General features: G+C 44.2%; 1 protein-coding gene across 1 annotated transcript in view; it reads left to right on the top strand.

The window, feature by feature from the left end:
* LOC104625976 (attractin-like) overlaps positions 1-13,775 on the top strand; it is a 15,539-nt gene extending 1,764 nt beyond the window's left edge. Inside the window, exons 2-3 of the mRNA XM_010293761.1 lie at positions 12,051-12,165; positions 13,203-13,775. Of these exons, the coding sequence (XP_010292063.1) occupies positions 12,051-12,165; positions 13,203-13,327 (240 nt within the window). The 3' untranslated portion in view covers positions 13,328-13,775. The remainder of the gene's footprint in view (positions 1-12,050; positions 12,166-13,202) is intronic.
* The last annotated feature ends 613 nt before the right edge of the window (positions 13,776-14,388 follow it).

The raw sequence follows: 14,388 nt of genomic DNA, 5'->3' as shown, positions 1-14,388 counted from the left end.
TCTTTCCCTTTTCTGGAAATAAGCTAACTAAAAGCTCCTCTCCTTTAGGACCGGGACAGAACAAAGCTGTCCCAAACTTCTTGATCTCTCTGACAAGTTTGCCTACGCTCATAAACTACAGAGAAGATAGAAAACTTGGAGCTCTTACGTTCTGATTAGTGTGGTGTTTCTCCTCTCGTTCAGCTGGCAGTGCTTCTACCTTTTTCATTTGGGCTTCGTTGTTCGACTTCTCCTCCGTACCTCTCTGCTTTTTATTTTCTTCTCAGTTTCTGCTTTGATTATAGGAATGTTGAACTGTTCTCTTTTGAAGTGCTTCCATAGACAGCACTGCAGACAGGATTTCATCTTTCTCTCACTTGCAGCTAAGGCTCCTTGCTTTCCCATGTCTGCCACCATCTTCCATATCTCACTTGTCTGGCCTCCTTGGGTTACTCAAGAAGGGGTGGAGAAGCCGGTTTAAGCATCCTAAGTAAGACTGTGGACAGAGGTCCTTTTCCAGACCCAGAAATCGTTACCAGCTGCTGATTGCCCTCTGTGCTGATAACTCATACAAATGTTTCTAAATCCACTTCAAGCATAAATGGGTCGGTCTGATTCAGGCAAATAGCACAAACCTTGCAGAGTAACCTGAAGCCAAGCAGGGAACGTGGACACGGACTGTTGTGCCAGTAGGTAACTTCATCTGCTAGAAGGTCTGGGTGCAGAACGAGGATGCTCTTCCATGTCAAGGAGAGTCGCTAAATTTTGGGGGGTTTTATATAGTTTTTTATCATCTTGGAGAATTTGGATAGGGGATAAAAGTGTGTGTAGAAGTCTCGAATTTTTCAGCAAAGTTAAAATCACATGGAGAGAAGGGCAGGGTCAGGAAGCTTGTGGGTTGGGAGCAACTTGGCGAATGACCCTTCTAAGATAGTCTGGTCTGTTGGATTCTGCACATATATATGAATTTAAATAGAAGTGAAAAAGCAGTCTCAGTATCTATGGGGTCCGCTTTGGTTTTTCGTGTTATCCCTTTTGCACCTGTATGGGAGAAAACCTCTTAGCAGGAGGGAGCTGCAGGAAGATGGGCTGGGATACAGAAATGTGGAATTGCACTTTTCTTTGTGTTTTGTCTGTTCTTTAATTATTAGCCAAGAAAAGAATGAAATGTTGGTGCGTTGTTGGACTGTAAGCCATTCTCCAGTTGCTCTGCTTTTCGATGTTCAAAATTTGAGAGCCTTCGTTTTAATGCAAGAAATCCAAACCTGCATTATCATAAATGCAGTGATGTTTTTCTTTCCCCATGCGAATCAAAGCCTTTGGTTAATAACGAGTTTATTTGAGGGTTACAAAGGAGAAGTGGAAAATGGGACATCTTGTCTGCAAGAGATTAATTTCCTTTTCCATTGTGCGTAGCCAATTGGCAGCCAGTGTCAAGCTAGTTCCATCCTAAGCTAATGTTTTCCAGCTGGACAGTATTAGAACCGTGTTTTCAATTAGTATTTTTCCTGGGGTACTTAGAAGTAATAGAAAGTGATTTACCTGCAGGGAAACTATTCATATTACAGTCTGCAGCTAGGCAACACGTAACTAGCTGCTTTGGTTTATTTCCCACTCAACAAACAGCCAGTGGATGACAAATCTACCACTAAATTTGCTTAGTTATTACAAAATCCGTTGGATTTTTTCTGCAGCTTTTTGTGCATTCTGAGGTGATGGCTATCGCAATTTTTTTCTAAGAGTATTTAATGTCTCTGAGTATCTGGGACTCATCCAAGTGTCCGAACTGCTGTTACTCTAATGCAGGCCTTTTTGGGTCGTGTTATCTAATTAATCTAAGTTTTGTAGTCCCCTGCAGTGATTTTGAGAAGAAGCTTTCCTGAAAGAATTTGGAAAGTTTATAATTTTGACATTAATTTCCAGATATCTTGAAGCTGGTAAAGGCACAAAGTTAATGCTTGTAGATTCTTGGGAAAAAACACATACATAGCATAGCAAGGAAACGCTTAGCTTGAGCAAAACACCTACAGGATCAACAAGAAAATTGTTGCATTAGAAAACTTATCCTTAAGTCGGAAAAAAATTGTCTTGGAAGCTTTTAGAGGATTTCAGAATACTCTTGTAAAACGGAGCATTTGCCTAGTCAAGCTGGTCTGCAGAGCAGCCTTTGCTGTGCTGTGTTTAGGGATCCAACATGCGAAGCCTGTACTAAGAGGTGATTATTTTTGTATCCGTGATCGACAGGCTGTTCACATCTATAGTTCCCTAAATGGAGTGAGAGAAGTATTTGGTGAGTAAAATCCTTCTGAAGTTCATTTAGCATGTTCTGTACCTTCATGCCGATGTGCATTTAATTCTGCTGCGTTAAGCTTCTGAGGGCTAAATAGCTTCACTGCAAATCCTTCATCAGACATCAGCTCACCAAGCTGGCTGATTCCTTAAAAATAGCAGAAAAATTGGTGGAAAATAGCATCTCGCTCTAGTAATTAGTTTGCTTTGTTATGGAAGAAAGTGCCGTTGAGTGGTTTAAAGACTGCCAGAAGGTCCCATCTGTTCAAGAAGCACAGAGATGAAGTGGTGGGCTGATGTAGGAGTGGGCAAGGGATACCACAGATTTATATTTTCAGTCTATTTGTATTTTGCATCTGAGTGGTGCCCTTGTGAAATTCCTTTTACATTGCAATGAAGTTGCAGCCATCAGTAATGAGCAGAGAAATGAGAAGTTAGAAGTCCTGTGCCACAGGGCGATGGCTTTGAGGAAGCTGCATGGGTCCCACTGCAGTGAAGAATGGTTTGAAGTGAAGCATCGTCCAGCTCCAGCACTTCTGCAGGGCCACTTCACCTACATTTTTACGTGTAGCTCTATGTTGGGCTGTTTCATGCAAAGAGAGAAGTTAAGTGAAGAACAACTAAGAGCCAAGGAACTGATCATTTTTAGGGCTGTTATCCTGTTCTGATTGTCACTCTTGGTGACTCATTTCCCCCTTAGTTCACATGTTATTGACCCATTATTAGTCCATCAAATTTGCTGATGGACCATCTTCTGTGACCCCCTCCCAACCCACTTCACATAAAATGAGCCAGGTTAACGTAAGCGTGGCGAGCACGAAGTCTCCCACTTTGCCGTGCCACCGAGCTGAGACTGGGGGGTCCTCAGGCAAGCAGGCAGATTTGGAAGGATGGCAGGCTTGGGCTGTGATATATAAAAGTAGTCTTACGTAGAAATGGCCAGGCTGTCGAGATGCGTTGGAGGGGGACAGAGCCAGTTAGGGTTCTTGAAGGGTGGTATAAATAAGCTGAAGGGGAGAGTCATTCATTATCCTCAAAAGGATAACAGTTGGAAGAAGGGGATGAAATTGAGGGGGCGAAACATAAACTGAATCATCTTAATCTGGTGTGGCAGTTGCTGGAGATGGTTCACGCGCAGCCTTCGAGGCCAGAAAGGCTGGTTTTATTTCGCCTGACCTGTCTAAGGCAGGCTGCTCGGGCTTGTTAGCTTGCCTTTTGAAATGCAATTTCATTTCTAATGCATTATTTCTGGGGTTTCTAGCATTTGCTGGTTCTAGGAGCTTTTCCCCGCATTAGAGCTGAGGCGTTCAAAGCGTGTCAGGGTGTAGCTGTCTCCTTGTCTTTAGCAAAAGCACTTCCACTCATTAGACTCGGTCCGTGCGCGCGAGCGGACGGCGGGAGCCCTTCCGTTGTGCCGGGGTGACGAGGGACATACAACAAGAAGCGACATCCCGGCTCGTACTTGATATTTGGTGTTAATTCTGCTTATGCTGCCCGCTTTCTGATTCATGGAGGAGTGTGCGATCGCCTTTGAAGGAGTGCCATGCTAGATGGAGTTGCCAGTGGTAAGAAGGGAGCGGTATCTGGGCAAGCGGAGGTGTGTAAAACGGATTAGCTGCACTAGAACGGCATGTAGCCTGGCTGTGATCCGTGCTGCGAAAGCAACAACAAAAAAACCCGATAAAACCTCCACTTAATGAATTATTTCCAGTTAACTAGTGACAGGTATCTTGTTTTGATTTCTGTTGCAAAATTAGAGACCTGGGGGGAAACTTTTGCCACTTCCATAATAGAACATGGAGTATAAATATTTGGAAGGGAGCTATTGTGAGATCGACAGACACAACTGTTAAGCCTGCCTTGTATTTAGGGAATATTTGGCTGATAGTTGAGATTTAACTAGTTTTAAATTTGAAAACTGTAAACTTTTCAGCATGATGGCCCCTGGTCTTAGCTGATAATAAGGAATTTGCTGGAGGGGAGGAAGGAGCACGAACCTTCCCACAGGAGAGGGTTTTTCTAAGCTCTTTTTTCCCCTCTGGTGCAAACAAGTGTCTCTTCTGATTGAGGTACTAATAACATCAGCAGCTTCTCAGAAACGTTATCGGGGACCTACTTGCATTCCTTTCTGCTAAGTAGTTGTTTTGTGTGTCTTGTGTTTGCAGTCTTCATCCAACTGTCCTGTGTCACTGGGATTTTTTACTTATACTTTTTCACGTGTAAAATGCAGCCAAGTGGTCAAAAAGAACCAGAAAAATCCTGCCTCTTCACTCATACAAAATCAGAATATCCACCATTGGCCATATATATTTTGCCCAGATTTGCTACCCATGGCCTCCCCCATCCCATCCCCTCCCCAGGGCATCAGCAGGGAATCGAAAAAGAAGGGCGAGTGTTGCCTTACGTGAGTGGCAATGCTCAAAGCCGTGACATGAGATTTTGTCATTTCAGGGTGACTGCTTTTGAAATACAAACTTGCCTAGCAAAATCCTTTCCTCCACCGAGAGCCCGTGTCTGTGTTTTGCTGGATTGACAATGTGTGCTGTAAAATAGAAAGCAGTTGTTAAATGCAGTGGGAGCAAACTCTGTGCCCCGTGAGGCTGGTTTGCGGCTGTGCTCCCAGTTACTGGTAACTCAGGATGCTCAGAACTGTATTTTCAATTTCAGACTGTTAGCATTCATCTAAGGGATTGAATGTGATTTTTATTTAGTTCCTCACATGTTTTACACCCAGTGCTGAGTTGTGAGCAATTCATTCCCCAGCCCCTGTGTCACTTTGCGGGTAGATATCAGGAACAAGGTAAATGTAAATTTTTTATCTAGACTCATTTACTGCAAATCATTGCTGGAAGTTCATTCATCTCTATCTTGGAGGACATACGCATTGCCCTGGGAATATGATTTTTAAAACTTAATACTCTATTTTTTATAGAAAATTGCTTGTAACTTATTTTACAAATGTTCAGTCAGCTTTTAATGGCACAATTTAAATACCTGCAAATGGAATTTGACCCTTTTTCTACAGAGTGAAATCATCTGAAGAAGTGGAATCAAATAATAAAGTTCAACTGTTTCAGTAATGTTCCTCTTCTCTTCCCCCACCCTAAGATTTTTGCTTTATTTTAATTTCCGTACTGGAAATTGAAAACCGTGTAAGAGTTATTTGATCAAACCACAGAAATATGTTTTCTTGTTAAGGAAAAAAAAATTCTTTACGGTATTTTTTTATACGTTTTGGAAAGCAATATGCTGGCAGTGTATTACAGAACCTAAATAAAATTGACGCCGTGTTTTTTAAATTACACAGAATATTTATTGTTCTAGCCATTAGTTTTATGTGACACATTATTAACCTCTAGAATTTGTCGAATATAAGCAGCGTAAATAGAAATAATGAGATGAAATAAAAAAGAAATGTTTAGGTGGAACATCACACCATGCAACTTGATTGCGGAAAGCATTTGGCTGTGAAATTGTCTCCCAAGGCAGCTGGTGGTGCGCTCCACACCTGGGTCCCCTAGAAATAGCCCAGCCAAAGTGCTGGAAAACGTCCTGTCTGTGTAGAAAATCCTGCTGGAGAAAGCGGACTAATTAGATGGCCTAAGAAGTCTCTTACTGCTTTTAATGCCTGTAATTGTTTAAGCGTTACAGATATTAAGTACATACCAAAACTCATAAACAACTGAAATTGCTCGGCTTCTTAGTGCTGGTTTTGGCCAGTAAAGTCATCTATGGAAAATAGCTGAGAGCAGATTTCGCTGCCTCCGGAAACGATGGCTCTGTGTAACCGCTTAGTAAAATACCATTAACTTTATATTTTCACCCAAAGAAAGGGTCATCACTGTTTCCAAGCACTGCCTAACACAAAACACGTGATAGCGCTTCCCAGTTAAAAACCAAATGCTGCACTGCACCTTCCTGAGGGTGCACATTGCCCAGTAAAGCGTGTTTAAATCTGTGCGCCGGACTGAGAGGTCTTTGCTGGTTTCTTGGTCTTTGTTTGACATCTGCACTATCCTGATTCCCAGTGGTTGGTGTGTTTTTGTGTTTTTTTCCTTTCCATATCCATTCATCATAGCTTTTCTGATGTAGAGGAACAGTCAAAATCCATTGCAGGAGAAAGGTTTGAGCTATCAGCTGCACGAAAATTGTCATCCCAGTGCACTCACAGTATTTCTTTGAGGACAAGAAGTAGTTTCAGGGAAGGGTGCTTGATGGGTCAACCAGTTTGTTCACAGCACAGATGCATCCCGGGCAGAGGAGCATCCCCTTCTCTGACCTCCATCCTTGTTGCAACCAGAAGATGGCCGAATAGTCTTCTGGCTACACATTTCTTACTGCTTCTGTGCCTGTTGGCTGGGTGCAGGCATGCTCTGTGTTCTGTGAGTCAAGGGCACGGCTCCTTCCAGACTGGCTGTTGGATGGCACTTTGGCTCGTATGGAATGACCCACCACCAAAGGTGAGATCCTCGTCTCCCATTAACTGTGGTCTTTGTCCACCTGCTCCACCAGCTGGGCTCCGCTCTCCCCTTTGTGTCCCGATCCCTGTGTGCGACTCTGCTCTTCAGGCACCGCACAAAGCCGTCATCATGTGCCAAGTGTCTGAGGGATGCACCTTATTTGCATAGATTTGAATAATGTCTACTTTATTGTGCCATTAAGCCTTCAATAAAAAGGAATTGCTTCTATAATTCAACAATGGGTTTATCAAAACACTCTAAATGAAAAGTCTCTGGCAGAAGCTGGTTTAAACCATCTGATGAAAGGTGTTACAAAGTTTGGAGATCTACATATTTTTTATTGTTTTTTTAAGTGGGCCATTAAAAGACACCTGTCAGACAGAAGCACAAGCATTTAGAATGACCTGATCTCTGGTTCCAAAGTCCACTCCAAACTTTCTTGCAGAAACCCGGCTTGGATCTGCAACAAGAGCATTCAGAAACCACGCAGGAGACAGACATGGTGCAGAGGTGGGGAAGTAAATGCTCCGAGGGCTGGAACAGCTCTGCTGGGAGGACAGGCTGGGAGAGCTGGGGGGGCTCAGCCTGGAGCAGAGAAGGCTCCGGGGAGACCTTCCTGCAGCTGCCGGGGCTGAGAGGGGCTGAGGAGAAAGATGGGGACAGACTGTTTAGCAGGGCCTGTTGCCATAGGACAAGGGATGATGGTTTTAAACTGGAAGATGGGAGATTCTGACTAGATCTAAGGAAGAAATTTTTCACCATGAGGGTGATGAAACCCTGGCCCAGGTTGCCCAGAGAGGTGGGAGATGCCCCATCCTGGAAACACCCCAGGTTAGATGGGGCTCTGAGCAACCTGATATAGTGGAAGATGTCCCTGCTCACTGCAGGGGGTTGGACAAGATGGCCTTTAGAGGTCCCTTCCAACCCAAACTATTCTGTGATTCTAAAGGAGACGTGAGCTCTTCTTAGGTCTCCACACAAAAATTCAACTTGATGAAGCCAGCCAGCTTCTCTGTAGCTGTTTTGCACCGTGGTGGCACCTACACAGGTCACAGCAAAACACGAGCAGGCTCACAGCAAGGCTAGCTGTGGGTGAGATCCACAACCAAGACAGCCATTAGGTCGCTGGCTGAGTTGCCCATGTGTTTTCCTCCCTGTCTGCAGAATATGGTCCCCGGGCTCCACCGCCGGTTGCTCTGTCTGGCAGAGGGCACAGTGTGCCCTTCACTCCCAGCTGACCTCTTGCTTGCATCAAATTCAACATTCCCGTCACTCGGCGTGTGAGTCATTTCATCAGGCTGCGCTTTGTCTCTCGGCCTGGCGAGCGCACGCTTGGAGATGAGATGCGGCATGAGTCACAGTTCAAAAAGCAGGTGCCTGAACTGGCGCTGTCAAAAATAAATTTGCAGGACTTGATTCTTTATGCTGGTTTTTGCTGTTATTAACTGCAGTTTGTCTCAGGAAAACGGCTGATTTTGATGGACAGTAGACCCTTTTTTTTCCCCTTTTAGATTTAAGAGCAGGATTAGCTGCAGCAAGATCATCTTGTGCTTAATTCCTTCCAAATTAGCTTGCAACTGCCTGACAAATTTTGGATGCATCGTTATAGAAAGTGTACTTCCTTGCTTTGCATAGTTAAGAGAAACAAAGTTCCCCATGTGGTGAAATATTAACAAATTTTTATTAATGCTCAGCTTTTCTGAGCAGGTTGAAAAGGGAAGGAGGGAGGCTGAGAGGTATGTCCTCTGCCCCCAGCTATCTGTGGTACATCAGACAGATTAAAAAATTGACTGCAGCGTGAGGGCCAGACTCATCCCTGTGAAGTAACATGGAATTTTAGGTATCGGCGTGGCCAGGGTCTGCTTTCACTCACTGGGGGTCAGCACTGGCTGCCTCTTTGGGGCTCTTTCAGCACCAGTGACACCTGCGTGGGAGCTACTCATGGTTCAGAGTGGGATCAGAAAAGCAGAGAGGAGGAAGGCGTGTGACTTTGAGAAACAAAATTAAAATCCCATGGAAGCAGAGAGATCATGCCCACATGGACTCGGAGTTTCTGCTGCACGCTCAGGGTTCATTAGTTGGAAAGGGCAGAGGAGGAGAAACAGTCCTGCTTGGGGCTGAGAGATGAGCTAAATTACCCTCAGAGTCCCTTTAGCTTTGTGACTGAGAGTTGTATAATGATCTACTACTATTCCTTACCCTTTTATGATGTGCAGGAGAATCAGGGTGGTTTTCATACCATGACAGAGGCCCTCTCAAAGCCTGAAACACCTCTTGGGTCACCCATGGACCAGAGCAGCAGAGGTGCAGAGAGGGACTGTTGGGAGAGCTGGAGAGGGGAGTGTTTGTGTCCAGAGAAGAAAGCTGGAGCATTGCTCACTCAGATGAGCCAGCGAAGGTCAAGATGTACAGTAGGGTAAAGCCCAGGGAGAGGGTTAAGGCACAGCAGAACATCAGATGGATGAATAAATTTAGGTGAGAAAGAATTGAGGTTAGAAGAAAGTTTCTGGTGTCCGAGTGGTGAGACCCAGGAGCAGGGAGCTTCTGGAAAGATCTCTCAGAGGTTATGGCACAAGCTAAAAGTGTACCTACTTTTAAAGATATTTATGTGCAGTCACCTGCATAAGTGAAGGGCTGGTTCGGTGACCGTGAGAAGTATTTTCCAGCCTCTAGTTTCTGCATATCGGCTGGAGCAGGATGAGTGTGCTGCTGAGCACCCCCATGACGTTACAACGCATACCAGAGCAGCGCGGCACTGAACAGTTTATGTTGGAGAAGGAACAGAGTTGCAGAAGCATTTTGATTAGAATTGTAGAATCATAAAAAGGTTTGAGTTGGAAAAGACGTTTAAAGGCCATCTAGTCCAACCCCCCTGCAGTGAGCGGGGACATCCCCAACTGGATCAGGGTGCTCAGAGCCCCGTCCAGCCTGACCTGGGATGTTCCCAGGGATGGGGCATCTCCCACCTCTCTGGGCAACCTGGGCCAGGGGTTCACCACCCTCACTGGGAAAAGTTCCTTCCTTAGATCTAGTCTAGATCTGCCCTCTTTTAGTTTAAAATCATCCCCCCTTGTCCTATCGCTACAGGCCCTGCTAAAAAGCCTGTCCCCATCTCTCTCCTCAGCCCCTCTCAGCCCCGGCAGCTGCAGGAAGGTCTCCCCGGAGCCTTCTCTGCTCCAGGCTGAGCCCCCCCAGCTCTCCCAGCCTGTCCTCCCAGCAGAGCTGTTCCAGCCCTCGGAGCATTTTTGTGGCCATTAATCTGGTAGGACTTAAAAGGAAAAACATTAAAAAGGTGTTAGAAAAGATAACATCTTCTTGGCTTGTTCAGTTGCTCCTTCATCCTCCTCTTCCCTCCACTACCTCTTCTCTGCTCGGTCTTTGCTTCTCACTCTGCTCAGTGCTGAGGATGAGTGTGAGCGCTCGCTGTAACACCCAAGCACCGTGCTCCAGCCTCTGGGATTTTTTTCAGGACTGTTTTATTAACAGTGGGGTAAGTAAGGTACTTGGCTCTCTCCAAAAGAAAATAAACTTTGTGCTGGGTGCGTGCTCCCACTCGCACGCCAGAAGTCCGTGGGCTGTATTTCTGCAGTTGCCTTCTCTGTGCTCTCTCCATTACCTCTGGTAATTGAGTCGCCTGTGGGATATAGCACCAGGCTATGCTTGGCTGCTTTGTGGGAAAAGCATTATTTTGAGTTTGATCCCTTTGTTGGGGGTGGGGAGAAGATGAAGAAATCTGCAGTCATAAACCAGGCAGACGGCAGCTTACATCATTACAGCCTGTAGAATATGTATTTATCTACCTTGCACAGACTAACAAATTGTTGTTGCGATCATTACAGTAAATATGAGATATGAAAACAGTTTTAAGTTTCATTTTGCTTGCTCTCATCTCTTTTTTCTTCTTTATTGAGCAGCAGTAATTTAATAGCATTGTTTGACTCCCGTTCCTTTTTTTCAGTGTCTTGCATTGTATTGAGTTTCTGTTGAACATTTAAGTACAGTAGTACAATTTCATGTCTAATGGAAAAAAACAATAATTATTTCATTAATACCAGGGTAGAATTTGTCCATACTAAACAAGAATTCAGCTCCGAGCATATGAGGTAAAATAGTGTTTCTCAGCTTTTTTTTTTTTGCTTACGTGGAACAAAAGAAGGCGCTCTCTTGTACCTGTACTCATAGGCGTAGGCTTGCATCCTCATCTTACTGTTGTGCCATCCCACAATAATGCTGATCGCGCGTAATCGCGTGTGGGGTCGGGGCCCAGCTCAGGTAAGAACATATTTTAGTTTCTGGGCTGCACTTGCATTTTGTCTTTCTAATGACATGTTGAAATTAGCCGTTGATCGTTCAAATAAAATCTTTACAAGAGTATGGTGGGAGGGTGATGCTCGAAGACACTGAGAGTCAGCAAGGGCTCCAGTCCCCTGGGAGGAAGCTGGCTGCCCATTATATCTTCATAGTTATCGATTCACATTTGATGTGAAAACTTTATTTCATGTCCATGTTTGTAATGTAAGTGTGAAATATTCGTATTCAAAGTAAACAGGCTTCAGTAAAGCATGTTAAGAGTAGTCCATCTTAGGATGCGATGGGTTACTGAACCCAGAGCCAGAGCCAGGATCACAAACCGGTCCTCTGCTCTACTGAATCCTCTGCTTTTCAGTTTAAAAAAGGACAGTACAAGCTAGTAGATTTTCTAAAGCACTTCCAGCTCCCAGAGCAACCAGCTACCTAAGAACATAGTCCAGACCGGTCTAGAAGACCACTGGAAAACACAACCCCTTGGGAAAGAAGAGGAACAAAAGACAAAATTGGGGGAACACAGCTTAAAGCAAACAGCAGTGAAATAGAGAGTGGTATGAGGGTAAATGTTCTTTACTGTGTTAATGCTGCGAAGGTGTTACGTGGAGTTAAACTCTGGAAATAGAAGTTGAACTGCCAAATCGCAGCAGTCAGACGTGCCGATAGTTGTGATACGCTGCTGATGGGTTCAAAGGGAAAAAAAAGAACCTTAATCCTGTTGTTTAGCATAAGCTGCTCCTTTGTTATTGAATTTAGGGATAAATACAAGCCTTGTCCTTGACTGTTTAATAGCTAGTTTTTTATTAAGTAAATGTGGTTTTTTGTGATGACTAGGGTTTTGATTGTTGCTAACATTGGTTTTAGCTTTGCGAGCTATGTGCTGGCAGTTTTCCAAGCGCAGAAACATGATTCCTGCCCTGAAGCTTGTATGATCTGAAAAAGACGATACTGGGGGAAGAGGGAGGGTGTAACACACTGTATAACATTTGTTTTCTTCTCTTCCTCCCCTCGCTGCAGACTGTACCAAAGCCCATCGCGCTGGAGCCCTGCTTTGGGAACAAAGCAGCCGTTCTCTCGGTATTCGTGAGATTGCCTCGAGGACTTGGGGGTATACCACCACCAGGACAGTCAGGTGAGGAATATCATTGTCTCCGCTGGCTTGGTACTAGCTCTGTGCTCCTTCCCCAACCTTACAGATTCACCTTACAGTTTCAGACTTGAGCCCGCAGTAATTGCTGTACCCACACCGCAGCGGAGGATGTGCTCGGGTTATTTTAAGCTAGCTCGCTTGCGTCCTGCTAGCTCCCTACCTGAGGTTTGATTCAATTTCTTGGGTCAGTTGATGGATGCACATTTGATATTGGGATTACACTTTAATTTATGTTGGGAGAAAAAGAGCGATCTGGTAGAGACAGGTTCACAGTAGTTACTTATGAAAGCAACTTGTCTCCCAGCCTATCCCCTCCATTCCCAGCTCCATTCGTAAAGAGACATCAAGTCCTTTCAAAGCATCCGTGCCCTCCTCTTAGCAGCTCTGGACACAGCAGTTTTCTCCATCCAGCTTAAGGTTTCCTTGTTTCCAGCCCCTCGTCACTTAAATCTGCACGCAGGGCACCGAGACGTATCTCCTGGGCAGTTTGTGATTTAACTGGGGTGTCTCCAGTGAGCACGGTGAAGTGGAGGATTAATAAAAGAGTACTGGCTGGATTTGAGATGGGATGGTTTGGCTGTGAGCTGCATTGAACTAAATCCCAGATGGCCAATCTGTGGCTTTGCTGGGACAAGGTTGCAGAGGTGACGGATGTCCGGGAAGCGTAGTGAAACCTCCACGCACACGTGCTTTCAGGATTTGTTCTATCACATCTACTGGTGCAGAGAAAGGCACCTCCCTTCAATATTACGGGTTTCACGTCTGTTAATACCCACATTTTTTATTGCCAGCTTTTTCTGCTGCAGTTGCTTTCAATAAAACATGCAGTATTTAAAAGCTTATTTCAGAATAGCTGCTAGAGTTTAATCTCTTAAGCTAAAATGCTTTTCTAATTTGCTTTTTTAAGAACTCAAAAAATGATATTCATTTTGTGGCTTGGAGGGTTTTACTCAGCCATGGCGGAAGGATTTGTTTCTGCGCCTACTTCATTCCGTGACTGTTTTGTTTTGTTGCCTCAGGTCTTGCGGTGGCCAGTGCACTGGTGGACATTTCGCAACAGATGCCAATCGCCTACAAAGAGAAATCGGGTGCAATACGAAATCGGAAACAGCAGCCCCCTGCACAGCCAGGGACCTGTATTTGATGCATGGACATCAGAAACTGTATAGGGTTTTAAACAAAACGGAAAAGTAATACCGAGGAGGAGAAAGATTTCCAAGTTGTGTCACGAGAGACTAGAAACACTCAGAAAAAAACAACTTCCTTGAACCCAACTTTTTCTCTCATCTATGTGATAGTTGGCTTTATTTGACAACTGCTCCACTTAAGTTTTACTGACACGTGGCTTCAGATTGTTCCTTTGTTTCCTTCAAGTTTAAAGTAAAATAATTTTATTGCAGGTCCAGTAACATCCGGTCGCCGCCTTTCATGGTCAGTGTAAATAGAACAGTAGTCCAATATGAATGACACTCAGGTTTATACATGGAAAGTGCTTTGTAGTTCATGTATTTATCAAACTGTACAAAAAGAAAAAGATGCAGTGTTTACAGGTGTCAGCTCTCAACACATAAACACTACTATTAATCTTCAAAGCATCTTCATCCTTTGTTTTCATTTAATATTGTATGTTTATTCCCTCATTATTTAAGTGGAACCCTCTTCCAGATACAGCGTTTTTGTAGTCGGCGTGGTCCAGAACACCAAGAACGCAAAAGCTGGGACGGTTTAAAGGTTGATGTCGCGTGTTGCTCAGACTACATGCAATACCTGGAGAAGCTGAATGTTGCTTTTGAAGGACTCTGTGTTTACATAGTCTTAACCTGCTTGGAGTACACCACACACAAGTGCCTAGACTTGAACAGATCTAGGGAGCGAGGAGACTGCCACACACATTTCTTCTTAACGTAATTATTTTATGTTAAGAATTTTATGTTAAGAATTTATGTAATTTATGTTAAGAATTATTTTGTTTTACACACATACATATAGTCACCTAAGGCAATCTGTGTTCTTTGTAATATATCACGTGCAGTCAGGGGAAGATGGCATTTTCCTGACCAACAAACTACTCAACCAGATCGAAATATCTGGAGGGAAGGTAGAGTTTCAGTATCTCATCAGAAAACTCCTGGTTTCACCACTGCTTTTAATAGAAGCAGTTTGTGTTCCAGGTCAGATACATTATATTTCTTCTGATTTTCTCTG

This window comes from Phaethon lepturus, unplaced genomic scaffold (assembly GCF_000687285.1).
Source record: "Phaethon lepturus isolate BGI_N335 unplaced genomic scaffold, ASM68728v1 scaffold48308, whole genome shotgun sequence".
Taxonomy (NCBI): Eukaryota; Metazoa; Chordata; class Aves; order Phaethontiformes; family Phaethontidae; genus Phaethon; species Phaethon lepturus.
Note: the sequence above shows the minus strand (reverse complement) of the source record. Positions and strands in the feature narration are given on the sequence as shown.